The sequence below is a fragment of the Molothrus ater genome, chromosome Z, assembly GCF_012460135.2.
Source record: "Molothrus ater isolate BHLD 08-10-18 breed brown headed cowbird chromosome Z, BPBGC_Mater_1.1, whole genome shotgun sequence".
Taxonomy (NCBI): Eukaryota; Metazoa; Chordata; class Aves; order Passeriformes; family Icteridae; genus Molothrus; species Molothrus ater.
The window spans coordinates 27,587,356-27,600,126 of record NC_050511.2 but is presented as its reverse complement, the minus strand read 5'-3'; the positions used below and the strand labels follow the sequence as shown (position 1 = coordinate 27,600,126).

Sequence of the window (12,771 nt, the reverse complement as noted above, 5' to 3'; positions counted from 1 at the left end):
CAGTAGTGACTTGCATTTTGGGTAATTTTAATTTATGAAATTTCTAGTTTTTTTCATTACATAGCAACAGAAGGGAGCAAGGTAAATTCTTTCACGACTATATTCCTTCTTCTAACTTAAAATGTAAAAAACATAGTCAAGTTATTTTACTTCACATCCTATTGTTTTATTTAGGATTTCCTTAGCTGCAAGTCAAATTTTGGAAAGCTAATAAATTACAGGAATGGCTTCACCCTTTCCCTTCCTCCCTCTCTGGCAACTCCTAAAGTTATTTTTTTAATGTATCAGTTCAAGATAGCCATTTATGTTATGAAGGGCTTAGGAAAGACTTCCAGGCTTTTTTTTTTTTTCCCAGTTGTTGTCTGTTTTGCTTCAAAGGGAAATAAAACCTTATTTAGGAAAAAAAACCAAACTTTATTTTTTCAAATCATGTCTAACAGATTGCAACACAAACAAAGTACAATAAAAAAATTACTCACACGGCCTGCAAAAGTTAACAAGACAGTAATCAAATAATGAACCTCTGTCCAAGTCCTTTTTGGGTCCAATATACATTCTTCATACTACAGAGGTAATGCCCACTTTACAGTGGCATCAGATAAAGTTTGTGAAACCATTTTAACACAGTCACTGGTATCTGCTCTCTCTATATAGCAGCTTTTGACACAGTTTTATATTCCTCCAGACACATGAAGGATAGTCTGAAGTCAAATATAAATTTCTTCCCTTGTGTCAAGAGTTCAGCATTAACTTCCACAGGTTTGCCTGGAATCTACCTGAGGCCTTTCATGAGTAAATATATACAACCTGGTAGAAACTGTTTTGCATCTGTCAATCCATCCCATAGAGCATTATTGGCACTTTAAAAAGGGAGCAGATGCACAAAATATGATGTTGGAACTGAATACATTTTTCTTTCTCAAAGCCTACAGCAATTTTTGCTGCTTTTAACAACAAATTGTGAGCCACGTGTATAGCATGCCAAACAAACCTAAAAAGAATATATGTGATAAGTCAAAAGCTGCCATAGAGGTTTCTCCTCCCATGCCCATCTTTGCAAAAGAGGCTAAAATAAGTCAGTATAGGCTGTGATCTCCTCTACATTATTCTGACATTAGGATAAATAATAGACAGATATTTTATTCTTCTTTGAAGCTGCAACCCTGAGATGAGCTCAGCTGGTTAAAGCTCAGTGCTAATAATGCCAAGGTCGTGGGTTTCATCCCTGTATAGGCTATTCACTTAAGAGTTGGGCTCAGTGATCCTTCTGGGTCCTTTCCAACTCAGACTATTTTGTGATCTGTGAATTTAGTAAATGTAAACAGGAGTGGAGCATTTGACAAATTCTACACACACACAATGTATAAACAAAGAATTGCTGCCATAGCTTTAATTTTCATGCCAATATTATCTCTGCAATTACCTCAATAATCTAATATTTCCATTGTGATCATTTGTTTTGCAATGCAAAGCTTGTTTTTGTTTTCCCTCTCTATCTAAACCTTTCAGAAAAAGCTATGAGTGAAAGCAGTAAATACATAAAACCAGAGCACTCACCTCATTAAGGCCTGAGAGCACAGTGACATGAGGCACTTGTGTCCCATTCAGTGGAATACAGTGCAAAGAGTCCCAAGTCAGCTGAGACTCCAGAGAGCCTCTCCAAGCAGAACAGAATACTGGCATTGCATTTATAAATAGCACAGATCTAAATAGTCTGAAGTCAGCTTTATTGTTTTTGTGCAGTGAGCTTGGGTAACCCTGCGCTGGAATCATCACAGGTCTACCTGTGCCAGAGTAAGTACAGAGACAGGTACGGTTTATTAGATCTTTGCAGCATTTTCTGTCTTTCACAGAGTCTGTACATGTTTTTTATCTTATAGTTTTACTGAGGTTGCAAAATCCAATGCCAACACAGGTCATCAAAACTTTCTCCCCGCCCATGTGCTCTTCCTCAGTGGTCTTTGTTTCAATTTTAAACATGATCTGGAAGAAGCTTCTGAGGTGTCGCAGAAACTCAATTCTGAATGAGAGAAAATAATACTGTTTAAGAAACAAAACAGAAAGTCCAATAGCATTATGTACTAACACATATTCCAACAATGAGCATGTGAATGAAATAAGAAAATATTACTTAGTACAGAGAAACAGGGCTACAAGCTCCAAACACTGTTCTCATTGTGTTGTAGAAGTTGCTAGTGACCCTTCCTGAAACCTCTGCACTCTCTGTAGAAGCAGAGAGAGGAATGGCTGGTAACACAGCAAGACAAAATGGTGAGGAAAGAAGAAAGAAAGGAGAAGAATGTAGCTAGGCAGGTTATTTACTCCTGATGCTGACTCTTCATCAGGGCTATATGAACCCCATACCCCATACCAACCCATGATTCTCCTTTCCCCTGCCTAATGTTTAAAGTAGAAATAAAACAAAAACAGGCATGGGTGCATACTTTAAGAGAGATCCCAAAGCATGTGTTTGATTTCTGACTGATTACTGACTTCTCCACTTCTCAGTTAAATGTTTCATTAGGATTATATTCAGACTTAGAATTCTTCCTGTTTTCTCATTTTCAGGAAAAAAAAAATTCCTTTCATCATTTCAGACAGAAAGGCAACAAAAAACTGAACAATCACACTGATCCTAAACAAACACTGACTGGAGGGTGAGTAACACGAAAACCTATAAAAAAAGAAAAAACCAAAAGCATCCGAGAAAACATTTTTGCTGGCTTCTCCAAAAGAAAGAACATGCAATTGCACCAAAAGACTACAAAAGAAAATTTGTAATTGCTTCTGACAAAAGTTTGGACTCTTCCAGTCATGGCCACAAGCAAGTCTGCAGTCTTGAACAAAGATTTAGTCTCCTCCAGCAACTGGTATGCACCTTTCTTAGTTCAAAAAAATGGAATGTGGATATCCAGTTCACACATTAGCTTGTCTGCTCTACATGCTGAAAGCATAACTGCAGGCTAATCACACATACATCATTACAACAAATCAAGAGTAAGTATCCACAAAATGGGAAGAAGGAGAACAAAAGCCTAAGCCTGTCCCCACTGTGGCATCACGAGGCCTCTGAAAGCCTCTTGGCAGCTCCTATCCACAGAAATTGTGAAGGAGTACAAGGAAAATTGCAGGAGCAAAATTGCTTTATACACTTCAGCTGGGCATGCTGCTGTTTCTGCACTCAGATATATGCATGGGAGAGGAGGAAAATGGCAGGAGCTAGAAAAAGAGAGGCTGTGCCACCTACACTGGTGCGTGCTTGGGATGATCTCACGTATCTCTGGGGCAATCTGCTAAGTACCTCTGCAGGGTGAATGTGGGAACATTGCTTTTCTCCTGCATATCCTTTTCTCCTGCACTTTCCTGGACTGATAACTTGCTTCAGCACAGACACCAGCTTTCTCATCTCTCAAATAAACTAACAGTTGAAAGATAGAACTGAAAAGCACTTTTTCTTCCATGCCTCCCCAGCTGCAAGGTTTCTCACTGCAGCTATAGTAGGCAAATGGGCATATGCTGGCACAAATGCTCCAGTAAAGCTGACAGACCACAAGCTCTGTATCAGCCTTCTCCTTAGCTGGGTCCTTTCACAGGCTCTGGCAGTGTGACAAGAAAGCAGCCAAGCCCAAAACAGGAGAAGTGAACTGCAAGGAGACACTGCAGAATAAACTGTAAAAATGACAGAGGCCATGTGGAGCCAGAGACTCAGGAAAAAATCCTAAAAGGTGATCAGGAAACTCTGCAACATGTTGGTGGGATCAGTTCAGCCCATACCTCTCTGGGCTACCCTGCATCTCTGCATCTTTTTCCTTTTGAATAAAGGCTGAGTGAGAAAAATATCAGCCCCTACATACATGGGAAAGGCTCTCTGGGGTGCAAGCAAGGGGAAGGCTTCCTGGGGACACCAGGGGAAAATGCAGAAGCACCAAAAGGCCAGCTTTGTCTTGTAACAGTGGAAGCACAAGTGGTACAAACCCTGAAAATAGAAGAGAAAGAGGCAGGAAAGTAGAGGTTTGTGACAGAAAGCAGGCTTGTATTAGCTCCGAGGTTGGTCTGGGTTGCAAGTGGGCACCTCAAATAATAGCAGAGGGCACTCCAACCACACAGGCACAGGCTGCAGGACTGAGGGAGGGGGTGAAAGGTACAAAGAAGGTTTATTTGGCTGAAAATTTACACTCTGTGTTCAGGCAAGAACAAGGCAGCAGCTGAACAGAGCTTCTTCTTAGGTGCAGGGACAGCTACATGAGCCACACTGGAGGCCTTGTAGCCAAAACCAACAAGAGTAAAAGGCCTGTTTATCTAAGTGCTGTCTTTTCCCCAAAGCCTGCTAAGAATTACCAACAAGTACACAAGAACTTCACATATTGAGCAAAGCAACCAACTAACAGAGAGAGCAGTGTGAGAGAAGACCTGTGTACCAGCAGTGCATTCTTGGTTCAGCTGCACTGGGGCCTGCACAGGGCTTTGCCTGCTAGCAGCAGCCCCAGCACGGCTCTCCTAAGTCCTGCCACACACCTTCCCTGCAGGAGACAAACTGAGGAGCCGGGAGTGGGCATCCCCAGTCAGGGGAGAAACTGAAAGTGTCAGCTTGGCTGAGCAGAGGCACCCTAACCGCACCTCTTGAAGCCCCTAAACCCTTGCAAAGCCATGGATTGGGGCACTCGGGCTTTGGGGCACAACAGGCTTTCCTGTTGCTGTCTTTCATGTACCCCTGGCGCATGCTGATCCACCTGCATGCAGACAGGTCTGTCCTGCCAGACTGACCTCTGTGAGTTAGTGGGATGGCCAGCACTCTGCATTTGATTTTAAGCTCAGCTTGACAGAAAGGCACTTGCTTCTGTGAAATACAGACACTAAGAAAGGGGTAACAGCAGCTGCTGGCCCTGCAGACTGTTAGCTCCACTGCCACTCAGGACAGCCCTGCTCATGGTGTTTCATTTCCACTCCCCATAGTCAGCTGAAGCAAAGGATGTCTCCTGTGAAAATAAGAAGTTTCCTCATTCTAATGGACATGTTCCAAAGCATTTTGTCCCCATGTGATGCTCTCAGCAGCCAGCTGAACTGTCACATTCATGCTATATTATGCTGGACAGGGAAGCCAATAATATAGCTTTTAAATAACTTCAGATTCTGTAGGGTGAAAGTGTTAAATACAGAGATGTCACAGCTCTGAAAGAAAAGAAGGAACAACGACACGGAACATGACAATACTGCAATTTACTTCATAAGCTTGTATATCCTATGAGTTGCTTGGGAACCAAATTTACCAGTCCTTTATAAACAGCCCTAGTTGAGGGCATAAAAAGCCCTAGTTGTTGAATGCGTAAAAAGCTGCATTCTATCTGAACAGATCCCATAGGATTGATGAGTCACAGATTCTCACAGAATCATAGATTTTACAGTATGCTGCTTCAGTATGACCTTTATCCCTGCTGTATACACCTAGCTTGGAAGAAGTGACAACCCACCAACTTGAATTCATCCTGCTTACAAAATAAACTAGTGTATTTGCTTGATTTTCACAGAAGAAAAAAAAGGGTAAAAAATTTAAAAATACTCACAATGACAAGTGATTGGATTGTCTCATATGCTTAACTGTGCACTTCAGACGCTAATATCTACTCTTCTGATACCTTCCACATGAATACTTACTTTATAGGGGATTACTTCCCCTTTGTGCAATGGGATACTTCCCTGTCTTCCCCTCAAAATCTGATGAATGTTGTTTCCAAGGTATCAGGGGTTGAGAAGAGCAGTTAGGTAATTTTTAGCTCTCATGTGATGGCACCACCATTCTTCAGTTATCACAGTACTGTACCTTTCACGTATACAGCACCGGTACCATGATAACCGAAAAAGGACAGTTCATGCTCTTATTATTTGATGCCATTGCCAGATAAACAAACCTCCCTTCATCTGACTAAAGAATAACTGCTCAGTCTCTAGAAATAACTGTGATCTATTAAATCCCTTGCAAGTCTGAAAAATTAAATTTTTGATAAATTGTTTTGATAAATTTGTTTTGATGAATTTTTTTTTGATAATTTGTTTCCCTAACCAGTTTCTCCTAGAACTCAATTAGGCCACTGCTGTGAAAGATAATAAAAGGTGTTTTTATAAATACATTAAAAACTAAAGGAAGGCCATGGAAAATCTCCATGCTTTAGTGGGTGTGGAAGCAAACATTGTAATCAAGGATGAGGAAAAGGCTGAGGTCCTCAAGGTCTTCTTTGCCTCATTCTTTAACAGTAAGACTCATCCTCAGGGCAACCAGCCCCCTAGATGGGGTACAGGGAGCAGAATAGATCTTCTGCAATACACGATTAAGTACTGAGACATTTAGAATTCTATGGGATTGGATGGAATTCATTCAAGGGTACTGAGGGTGCTGGCAGAAGCATTCACCAAGAAAATCTCCATCTTGTAGCATCAGTCCTGGCTAACTGAACAGGTCCCAGAGGACTGGAAGTTGGCCAGTGATGCTCATACCAGCAGGGTCAGAAGGGAGGACCCGGGGAACTATAGGAATAGCCCATGGCTTGGATGAGTACCCTCTTCACTAGGTAAAAAACCATGTGTATGGCTGGGCCCAGAGAGTATCGGTGCATGGAGTTACATCCAGCTGGTGGCCAGTGACCAGTGGTGTTCTCCAGGGCTCTCTGGGGCCAGTTCTGTTTAATATCTTCATCAGTGATGTGGATGAGGGGATTGAGTGACCCTCAGTCAGTTTGCAAATGACACCAAGCTGGGTGGGAGTGCTGATCTGCTGGAGGGCAGGAAGGCTCTGCAGAGGGATCTGGACAGGCTGGACCATGGGCCCAGGCCAGTGGTGTGAGGTTCAACAAGGCCCAGTGCTGGGTCCTGCCCTTGGGTCACAGCAAGCCCAGGCAGTGCCACAGGCTGGGGCAGAGTGGCTGCAAAGCTGCCACAGGAAAAGGCCCTGGGGGTGCTGGTGACAGCAGCTGATCATGAGCCAGCAGTGCCCAGGTGGCCAAGAAGGCCAATGGCATCCTGGCCTATGCCAGCAACAGTGTGGCCAGCAGGAGCAGGGCAGGGATTGTCCCCCTGTACTCAGCACTGGTGAGGCCACACCTCAAATCCTGTGCTCAAGTTTGAGCCTCTCACTCCAAGAAGGACATTGAGGTGCTGGAGCATGTCTAGAGAAGGACAACAGAGCTGGTGAAGGAATACAAGTCCTGTGAGGAACACCTGAGGGAGCTTGAAATGTTTAGCCTGAAGAAAAAAGGAGGCTCAGGGAGACCTTATTGCTCTCTACAATTGCCTGAAAGGAGATTGTACAGAGGTGAGGGTTTGGTTTCTTCTCCCAGGCAACAAGTGACAGGATTAGAGGAAATGGCCTCAAGCTGCACCAGTGTAGGTTCAGGTTAGACATCAGGAAGAGTTTTTTCACTGCAAGGGCTGTTAAGAATTGAAATGGGCACCCATGGGGGTGGTGGTGGAGTCGCAATCTGTGGAAGTGTTAAACAACCAGATCTAGCACTATAGTCTAGTTGAGAAATAGTGTTCAATCAAAAGTTGGACCTGATCTTAGACGTCTTTTCCAACCTTGATGATTCTATGATTCTGTAACCTGTGTTTACAACTAGCAATGTAAGAAATTAATTTCTTTTCTATCCCCTGAACAACTACCAGCTACAGACAAAGCTTTAGTAAAAACTGAGACTGAAGGACCAGATAGGATTCTGCTGCCCAATAAAACCTTAAAATAGCACATAGCTCCGTGAACTGAAGTCTTAAGCTGTTTCATAGGAAGAATCACTGGCCAGCCATTTGAAATACAACATTTAATGACACAGCTACAGAGAGATCACCAGGGAAAATATAGTAGTGTACACTAGGCAATAAAAAGCCAACTGATGTACACATACATTCCACGTCAAGAACCATCAATAAACCCTGTCTCTGCAATTCTCAGAAACAGGAATAATATAGAACAGTAAGGGACTCATCTAACATATGGAAACAAACCCAAGGCAACTTCACCACTTGTCTCATTTGAAGTCAGGTACAAGTTGTTCTATTTGTTACCATAGGCAAAATCTCCCATATATAAAAATAGCTGTGCAATAAAACTAGTGAATTAAAACAAGACTGTGTAAGTGAACTGAACAAAACAACTTACGTGTATGGAGACAAAGGTCCCAACAGGACTTTGGAAACATCCCGCTGTCCAAGGGTCATAAGGAGCAGAGCAAGGCTTTGATTTGTTGAATCTACACAGCCTCCCTGCAAACCAAAATGTTTTAATAATTAATCTCTGTACAAACCAGCAATTGGGATGGGAGGAGAGTAACAAAGGCAAAAGATACACTTAAAAGGGTGAAATACCACTCCCAATTTTTAAGGGCCAAGAAGATAAAAATCTAGATTTTTTTTAACAATGAAAAATCAATTTCACATGGCTAGGAAAAGAACAGAACTAAAACCCATAAGAAGATCACATTAAATATCCCTCCTAATCTGTTTTAACACCTCAGAATGTAAACACTGAAGAATTTCTTTCCAGTAAATTGAAAAGAGGTATTAGTTCTAGTTGACATGCATCTGAAGATCCATGAATTCCAGCACTATATTATAATAGTTACATTTGGACAAATAGTTCAGTGTTAGCATGTGGAAAACAGCAAGTTAAAAGTTATTTAGCACTTATTCACAAAAACCCTTGCTGCCAACTTTTATGAGTTTACACCTGTAAAACATTTCCCCTCCATCATTAAAATAGAAGATTTTTTATTGCTAGTGAAAGAGCCATACATAAAATTAAGCAGAAGCACACACACTCATGTACATATTTGACTGTAGTAAGTCATATGCAAGGTAAATTGTTCTGTATGTGGAAAATATTTACTATGATGCATACATTAATTAGAACTGGAAGACTAGAATTAGAAAGAATTAGAAATAAGAATTGTTTACAAAGCTGGAATATAAATTTAAAGGGATACCTTCAGTCAAAGCTGCTGTAGAGATCAGCCACATGAAATCTATGAATAGTTTTCTGCTGCATCAGGCCTAATGCTAAGTCTTCAGAATAGGCTCTCTTGAAATCAAAACCTTACTTTTTTAAAACCAAATTCTCTAATAAGGTAAACTGACAACTACCTTTGTTGACAAGGAAGGTAACCTATCATAATTTCAAGACATAACACTATCCAAGAAGGCAAGGGAGAAAATATATTTTGGACTACACAGATTAAGAGAATCAGCCAATGTGACAACCTCAGCACATTTACTCAGTGAGAGGCAGAAAGGCAGAGCCTTTCTGAGAGGGGATACTGAAGACTTAATTTTCAAGATGGCCTTTCTTCTGTGTGACAAGCTGCAGCTCCATTCTTCTGAAAAAAAGTCTGTGCATTAAATGCAAGGAACTACAGCACAGCAAAATAAGTAGCTCTATTCCATTCACTACCATGATCTGACTCCTAAAACATGCTCTTACAGCAGTGCTTGCCCTCTTAACTGTGTGAACTTGATGCACCAAAATGAAGTTCACATAATGTAATGCTGCCTATAGGACTGATAAAAATTTTGCTTTATCTTGAGTGAACAGAGCACTTGCAGAATTTGCTGGTGCAATCTAAAGCCACAGATCTCACCAGCTGTATTTGCCAATGAAACATATACCAAAGCAGATAAGAGTTTAGTAAGGATATTCCTGACACTGGACTTTCTGTAGTTGTAGTTTGATTAGTAATTCAAAATGCTCCTTCTTACTTGGATGAAAACTTCACATTTTCTGAGCTTGTTTTACTTCTCTAGAGTTGAAAACATTATAAAGTATCTACTTTTATAACACAATTTATACAAAAGCTTCAATCAGCATGGAGACAACCATGTCCTAAGAAATAAAACACAATGCATCCATCATGTCCTAACTGCTTACATAAGCTCCCTACATTGCTGCAGTGAGTCAGTCGTCCCCAGTACTGCTGTGCAGCAGCAATCTGCTATGCGCATTTGTGGCGCTGTCCCCTTGAGCCACTCTACCATCTCCTGAGGAATTCTCATTAGACACTGACCTTGATTAATGGCTCCTGGGCAGTTAAGCTCCTTTTTAGCTTACCAGAAACAGTCTGCTCCCAGGAACTTCTGCCTAACAAACTGCTATTTTCTAATGGACAGTCTTGGAACATTATTTTTTTCTAAATCACAGCACAGGTGGAACAATATTATTGTCACTGCACCTTTTGACAAAAATTCCAGTAACAACTGACCCAGATTATGGCCAGAATGGAGAATGACAGAAGGCTAAAGCCAAGCACCTCACAACCCTACTAGCAGCAGTACTAAGCAAGGGTCTTTGAGTTCTCCAAGGCTGCATCAGCACCTCCCTCGAAGTGGTACAGCTCTTGAGGCTCAACAACCCTCAAATCTTCAGTACTTAGAGAACAATCACCAAAAGCTGTTGACAGGGCCTGCGCTGACACACTCAACCCTCAAAGCTTAACCCTTCAAATTGTTTACAGGCACAAAGCCATCTGACATATTTTACTAAACTTGAGGGGAATTTTCAACCTTTTTATATACATCTTTATGTCTATCTGTGTGCATGTATGAATTGATTTAAATACACTACATCAAGTGTAGTATGAATGTTGCCATCTCTTAATTTTTCAAATAAGTTGCTACTGAGCTTATAGAAAATCTCACTGAATACTTTTGTAAATATTAGTCACAGAATCACAAAACGGTTAAGATTGGAAGGGATCACAGCAGGTCAGCTAGTCCAGCCTCCCTGCTCAAGCAGGATCGCCCCAGAGTACATGGCACAGGATTATATCCAGACTGTTCTTGAGTTTCTCCAGTGCATGAGACTCCACAATCTCTTCGGGCAACCTGTTCCAGTGTGCAATCACCTGCACTGTAGAGGATATCTAAAAATATCTTCCTCATATCTAGGTGGAACTTCCTGTGCATCAGTTTCTGTCTAGTGCCTCTTGCCCTAATGCCTGGCACCACCAAGAAGAGCTTGGATCCATCTTCCTGGCACACTCCCTTCATAAGGTCCCCACTCAGTCACCTCTTCTCAACACCAAACAGGAGCAGCTCGCTTGGCCTTTCCTTTGAGAGAGATGCTCCAGTCCTTTAATCATCTTTGTCATCTCCTCTAGACTTGCTCCAGGAGCACCATGCCTCTCTTGTCCTGGACACAGCATTCCATATGTAGCCTCACCAGGGCTGAGTAGAGGGGCAGGATCAACACCCTCAACCTGCTGTCAATGCTCTTCCTAATGCACCCCAGGGCATCATTGGCCTTCCTGGCCACCAGGACACACTCTGGCTCCTGGACAGCATGTTGTCCCCCAGAATACAGACAGCTATTCCCCAGTGGTTCAGTTCCCAGCCTCTGCTAGTGCCCAGGTTATTCTTCCCTACATGCAGAACCCTGCATTTGCCTTTGCTGAATTTCACAGCTCTTCTCTGCCCACCTCTCCACCCTCTCAAGGCCCTTCTGAAGGGCAGCATGGCCCTCTGGGGTATCAACCACTGCTCCCAGCTCTGTGTCATCAGTGAACTCACTGAGAAAACATTTGTGCGTTTGTTCAAGTTATTGGTGGAGAAGTTAAACAATACTGGACCAGTATTGAACTTTGGGGACACCACCAGTGACAGGCCTCCAGCCCGACTCTGCAATACTGATTACAACCTCCTGGGATCTCCCATTCAGCTGGTTCTTAATTCACCTCACTGTCCACTCATCTAATCCACATTTCCAAAATTTGCCTATGAGGATGTTGTAAGAGACAGTGTCAAAAGCCTTGCTGAAGTCAAGGTAGACAATATATCCACTGCTTTTCCCTAATCAATTCATCTAGTTGTTTCATTACAGAAGAGAAGCAGGTCAGTCAAGTATGATTTACCTTTAATGAATCCCTACTGACAACTCCTGTTCACTTTCTTGTCCTCCATGTGGATAGAAATGGCCCCCAGAATCATCTTTCCAAGACTTCATATGAGGCTGACTGTCTGGTAGCTTCCTGGGTCCTTCTTTTCCTTTTTATGCCCAGTGTGATGTTTGCTTCCTTCCAGTCCTCAGGCACTTCTCCTGATCACCACAGCATTTCAAAGATGGTTGTAAATTGCCCACCTTGGTGTCTATCAGCTCTCTCAGCACTTGTGGGTCCATCCCATCAGGGCCCATGGACTTGTAAATGCCAGGTTTGCCTGACTCCAGCTTGGTCCTCCTTTGGCAAGGGAAAGTCTCCATTCAAGCCTTCCTTGTCCCTGGTCTCCTGGGTCAGAGATCCCTGAGGGCTGGTCTTGTCAGTGATGACCAATGCAAAGGCAGCATTCACTAACTGCCTCCTCTGGGTCCTCTGTTAACAGGGTCCCACTTCCATTTAGTATCAGGCCCATATTATCCTTTTTCCCTTTGTTAGAGATGTATTTGAAAAATCCTTTCTTGCTGTCCTTGACATTCTTTGCCAAACTTAATTCCAGGTGGACCTTGGCTTCCCTTGTCTCTTTTCTACATACTCTGACAATATCTCTATATGAATTCCAAGTAACCTGACCCTGCTTCCAGTTCCTGCTTACCCTTGATAATGAGAGTAGTTCTTTATTTATCCATCAGATCTCTTCCCCTTTGCCCAATTTCTTCCATATTTGGAAGCATTGTTCTTGAGCCTGAAGAACCTTGAATATCGACCAACTCTCTTGGACCCCTCATGGTCTCTTGGACTCTGTGGGGTTTGTTCTCATGGCATTCTCCATGAAGATCTCCCTGCAGAAGCTAAAGTTAGCTCTCCT

The 12,771-nt window shown here is 42.4% G+C and overlaps 1 protein-coding gene across 1 annotated transcript in view; it reads right to left on the bottom strand.

Annotated features, from left to right (window-relative positions):
• Positions 1-390: 390 nt before the first annotated feature.
• Positions 391-12,771, bottom strand: part of RCL1 (RNA terminal phosphate cyclase like 1) — a 33,041-nt gene continuing 20,660 nt past the window's right edge. The window contains exons 8-9 of the mRNA XM_036403889.2: positions 8,144-8,247; positions 391-2,020 (exon numbers count right to left, since the gene is read on the bottom strand). Of these exons, the coding sequence (XP_036259782.1) occupies positions 1,870-2,020; positions 8,144-8,247 (255 nt within the window). The 3' untranslated portion in view covers positions 391-1,869. The remainder of the gene's footprint in view (positions 2,021-8,143; positions 8,248-12,771) is intronic.